General features: G+C 48.1%; 1 protein-coding gene across 1 annotated transcript in view; it reads right to left on the bottom strand.

Annotated features, from left to right (window-relative positions):
• sptbn1 (spectrin, beta, non-erythrocytic 1) overlaps window positions 1-5,000 on the bottom strand; it is a 59,373-nt gene that overhangs the window by 23,468 nt on the left and 30,905 nt on the right. Inside the window, exons 9-13 of the mRNA XM_080549131.1 lie at window positions 4,791-4,908; window positions 4,495-4,653; window positions 3,312-3,614; window positions 2,953-3,106; window positions 1,079-1,949 (exon numbers count right to left, since the gene is read on the bottom strand). Coding sequence (XP_080405257.1) covers window positions 1,079-1,949; window positions 2,953-3,106; window positions 3,312-3,614; window positions 4,495-4,653; window positions 4,791-4,908 — 1,605 coding nt within the window. The remainder of the gene's footprint in view (window positions 1-1,078; window positions 1,950-2,952; window positions 3,107-3,311; window positions 3,615-4,494; window positions 4,654-4,790; window positions 4,909-5,000) is intronic.

The following is a 5,000-nucleotide window of genomic DNA, read 5'->3' as shown; positions in this document are numbered from 1 at the left end:
AAGGGGAATGTTTTCACAAATCGTTCCTTGTGTTTAATTGACGACAGCATGTCTTGTGTCTGTCTAACGAAAATGTGTTTTCTTGAAAATCGAATGCCAACAACATTGTAGGAGGCCAAAGAAAGTTGTATAAAAAACATTGAATGGGCCTCCTTTATTATCTAGACTGGTTCCGTATGGATGCAACTGAGCGTACAACAAATCCACATCTGTATGCAACTGAGCATTATCTTGTCTCCTTTTTTATTTTGATCTACTTCTCCTTAGGGATGCTCCGATCTGGATTTTTGGGGCCGATACCGATCACCGATTTTTTTCCTCAAGATCAACCGATACCGATTTTTTTTAAAATACATAACTGTAGGCCTACTGACTGGATAGCCTACATATTTTTTGCTTTTTAGACAAAAGTTTTAATCCATTAGGCACCAAGCAAACGCAGACCCATTTTTATGGCATAGTAAAGGTCTGGCCTATCACCCAGTTAGGGCCTGAAGCCCAAGTCAGTCGATATGGCTGTATAAAAGACATCATAAACGTGGCCTTCATGGTTTACATACTGTTACGTCCTCCTATGTTTTCTGTTCAGTTATCTGTCTTCCCCAGGAAAAAAAAAAAAAAAAAAGAGTTTTTTGCGATCGGCCATTTTTGCCGATCACCGATCGAGTCATTTGGAGTGAAATCGGCCGATTTAAATCGGTGGCCGATAAATCGGAGCATCCCTACTTCTCCTGACAATTATATTGCATTGTGTGTTGGGAATGACAATAGTAACAGTCTGTGTCTCTAAGTTGCAGGTATATGAGGTGTTAGTGTTTTTTTTTCTTCTTTTTTTTCTGAGTGGGGCAGTCCCACTCATATTTTTCATTTTTATTGACAGTACAGTATAGATTATGACAGGAAGGATGGGTGAGAGAGAGAGAGGAGGGATGACATGCAGGCCGGAATCGAACCGGGGACCCTGCGGTTACATGGTCGAGGCTTAACCCGCTACGCCACCTAAGCGCCCCGAGGTGTTAGTGTTTTACACATAATCAGCTCAGAAGTGAATTATTATGGTCTGGCCAGGGTGTCTCACCTGTGCTGTACCACCTCCAGGTCCTCCAGCTTCTCGGGGATCTCCATGCTGTTGAGCCACTGCTCCTTCTCGTCGATCCACGTCTCGCAGGCGTCCGCCTCGCTGAACATCTTGTACAGCGCCAGCGCGTCCTGCAGCGCCTGCTTCCTCAGTCTCGTCAGCTCCACCACTTCCTTGTAGCGCTCCTCGATGCCCGCCAGGCGCCCCGTCACCTCCTCCCCGCCCGCCTGCTCCTCGGGGAGCGTCCGGGACTGCTCGTGGAGCGCGTCGATCGCCGGCCGGTAGCTGGCGATCTCCTCCGCCACGTCCTTGTGCTTCTTCACCAGCGCCTGGGTGGAGAACTCATCGTGACCCACGTCGGCGCTGGACACGATGCGCAGGACGTCGAGCATCCAGGCGTCGATGTCGTCCGCGTCGGCCTGGAACTGGTGCAGGTTGCACGCCTCTTCGAGACGCCTCTTGCGGACGGCCGAGAGCTGCTCCAGCGCGGCCCACTGCTCTTGGATGTCGGCGACGCGCTCGCGGATCTTGTCGGCGCCGAAGTGGCCGGCGGCGACTAGTTCCTCCCCTTGCCGGACGGTCTGCTGGAGGTGGCCGGCGCGGCCGATCATCTCGTCCTCGAAGGCGCGGTGCTGGCTCAGGAGACGAGCGGCGCCCGTCAGGTCCTTCCCGCAGTCCTCCGAGGAGAGGATCTGCTCCTTCTCCCGGATCCAGCCCTCCTCCTCCGCCATCTCCCAGAAGAACTTCCAGAGGCGGCGCGACTCCTCCAGGCGGGCGCGGCGCTCGGCGGCGAGCTGACTCAGCTCCTGGTAGCAGAACTCCATGTGGGCCACGCGGTCGCGGATCACCTGGGGGTCGCACGCCTTGTAACCTGGCGGGGGGGGGGGTGAGAGGAGGACGTCAACGAAACGATGACAATCAATCTGATACACACGTCTGACACCAGAAACAATGAATGAATGAATGAATGAAAGCATTTATTTCGAACATGTGTAGAGAGAAATAGTTATAACAACAAAAGACAAAACAAAAACAAGAAAAACTAAAAAAACAAAAAACAAAACAAAACAAAAACAAGAAAAAACTAAACAAAACAAAAAACACTATTTACTTCACATGTCCGAAAAGGAGTAGGAAGAAGCACAAGCTTATTTAATCCTACCCCTTCTCCAATAATCAGAGATTAATAATTAATAATCAGCAGTTGACTTCAATATAAATATTATATATATATATATTTTAAATTAAATCAAATTTATTTACATATTTACATATTGACCAACAACAGAAAACAGATCATGTAAATAAACAAATAATCTGTGAAAACAACAACTATCAAACAATTACCCAGCCTTCTCCACTCTAAACTGACCATAAGCACCACCATGTGTAGAGCAAGGGAGGCTGGTGGAGGTAGAAATCGGAGGACGGGCGTAATCGTAACGCATCGAATGGAATAAGGAATAGTGTGAGAAAACACATGTGAGGAATGGTATCACGTGTTGATTGCAACGAGCCCGTCCTGTGATTTCTACCCCTACCAATCACCCCGATGTACAATTACTGTATCGCAATAGTAATTTGCACTCTTCAAAAGAAAAATGCCGGTCGAGAGAGGATGCTGGCATTGCTTGTTCGCCGCTTCTCTGCCCGAAATCTAGATATACTTGCAGCATACAGAGTAGATTGTCCCACAAAGACACTTAGATTTAGATTGTCATCTAAAAATTAATTAGATCCCTATACTTTCTTTTATTTATTTTTTTGGTTTCTTTTTTATTTTATTACTCGATCTTTTCAGTTTGTAAAGCGTCTAGAAAAGCGCTATACAAGTCTAATGTATTATTATTATTATTACTATTATTGTAACTCACCCTCAGCGTCGATGGCAAACTTCTGGGCGTTGTTGTTGACGCCTTTGACGCGGTCGGCCTGGATGGCGATGTCAGCCTCTACCAGAGCGTGTTTCTGTAGCAGGTCCTCGACTCCTAACAGGTGTTTCCCATAGTCCTGGGACAGCAGCAGCATCTGTAGGCATGGCAACAGGGGATACGTTAGGGTCAGAGGTCACAGGTTTGTTCATGTGACAATCATATACTCTGTGGAGAGTAAAAAAAACTCGGAACCCTAGTCATAACAGGCCCATGTTTTTCTAGGTCAGGTCAACCTAGTCAGGTTTCATTTCTCTCTCTCTCTCTCTCTCTCTCTCTCTCTCTCTCTCTCTCTCTCTCACCTTCATTTCGTCCATCCAGTCCATGATGTAGAGCATCTCCTGGAAGACCCTCTGCAGCCCCAGGTTCATCTCCAGCCTCGTTCGCCGGGCCTTCAGCAGCTCCAGGAGGTACTCCCACAGGCGGATCACGTTGTCCTTCCTGGCCGTGACACGTTTGATGTCGTGGTAATTCTCCGCCTCCAACTCCCTCGCCACGAGGATCACGGCCTGCACACGCTCCTCGTACGCCGAGATGTCCGTCTCGATGGCCTCATGCTTCTTCGTGGCCGCCTCCACCGCCTGCAGGTCGAAGCCAAAGTTGTCCTGGTAGAGGGAGGGAGGGAGGGAGGGAGAGAGGGGGAAGGAGAATAGAATAGAATGAGTGTTTCATTACTGATCTAACTCGTCATACCCCGCACTGGCCGGCACACACTTGGCGACCGTTGCCTTTTCTGTTGCTGCACCCAAGCTGTGGAACACCCTTCCACCAGCCATCCAAGCTGTGGAACACCCTTCCACCAGTCATCCAAGCTGTGGAACACCCTTCCACCAGCCATCCAAGCTGTGGAACACCCTTCCACCAGCCATCCAAGCTGTGGAACACCCTTCCACCAGCCATCCAAGCTGTGGAACACCCTTCCACCAGCCATCCCATGCTCTGATACTCTCAACACATTCAAGACCAGACTCAAGACCCATCTGTTCAGACTGGCCTTCCTACAGCATGGCATGGGTCCTGACTAACACTAACCCCCATAGCTGCCTGAGCTCTTCCACCATTTTTCTTTTTTTAATACGATTTTATCTTTTGTATTTTTCTTATTATATATATATATATATATTATATATATACATATATTATTTTTTTGTGTTGTTTATTGTGCTTCTCTTTGTTTTCTGTATAGTGTCCTTGAGTTTGAGAAAGGTGCTTTTAAGTTAAATCTATTATTATTGTTATTACTCTGTATAGCCACAAGGATGTGCTAACAGCTTCTACAGTTATCAGATGTGAAGTGGGAGAAATGACTGCAGTGCTGCAATATTGATGGGTGTGTGTACAGAATGTGTGTGTGTGTGTGTGTGTATGTGTGTATGTCTGCAAGTGTTGCCCTGGGGGTAATCAGTGTGTGTGTGTGTGTGTGCATGTGTGTGCGTGTGTGTGTGTGTGTGTGTGTGTGTGTGTGTGTGTGTGTGTATGAGTTACCTGCGAGACCAGCCGTTGGTTCTCGCTCAGCCAGGTCTCTCTCATGGCGGCCTTGCGGTCGAAGCGGCGAGCCAGCTGCTCCAGTTTCTCCTGGCGAATCAGCTCCGTCCTCAGGGCCAGCTCACGTTCATGCTCCGCCTTCTCTAGGCGCTCCCAGGTCTGAAACACACACACACGCACACGCACGCACACGCACTTGTAAACACACAAGTCATGAGGCTAAGAAGTTAGCTACTGGACTACCTTACTAGTAGGACTACCTTAGTACTACCTTACTACTGCAAGGCTCATGTTACCTTATTGATGTCAGAGATGAGTTTGCCCTCGCGAGGCATGTAGACCTTCTGGTTGTTGGCCCTCATCTTACTCTGGATGGTGAAGAGGAGCACCTCCAGATTACCTTTCTCTGTGAACCTGGGAGGGACAAGAGAACATTCAGATTCAGATTCAGATAACGTTTATTGCCATTATGCATACACATATAGGAATTTGCTTTGGCATTACAG

Source organism: Nansenia antarctica (assembly GCF_963989245.1).
Source record: "Nansenia antarctica genome assembly, chromosome: 19".
NCBI lineage: Eukaryota > Metazoa > Chordata > Actinopteri > Argentiniformes > Microstomatidae > Nansenia > Nansenia antarctica.
Note: the sequence above shows the minus strand (reverse complement) of the source record. Positions and strands in the feature narration are given on the sequence as shown.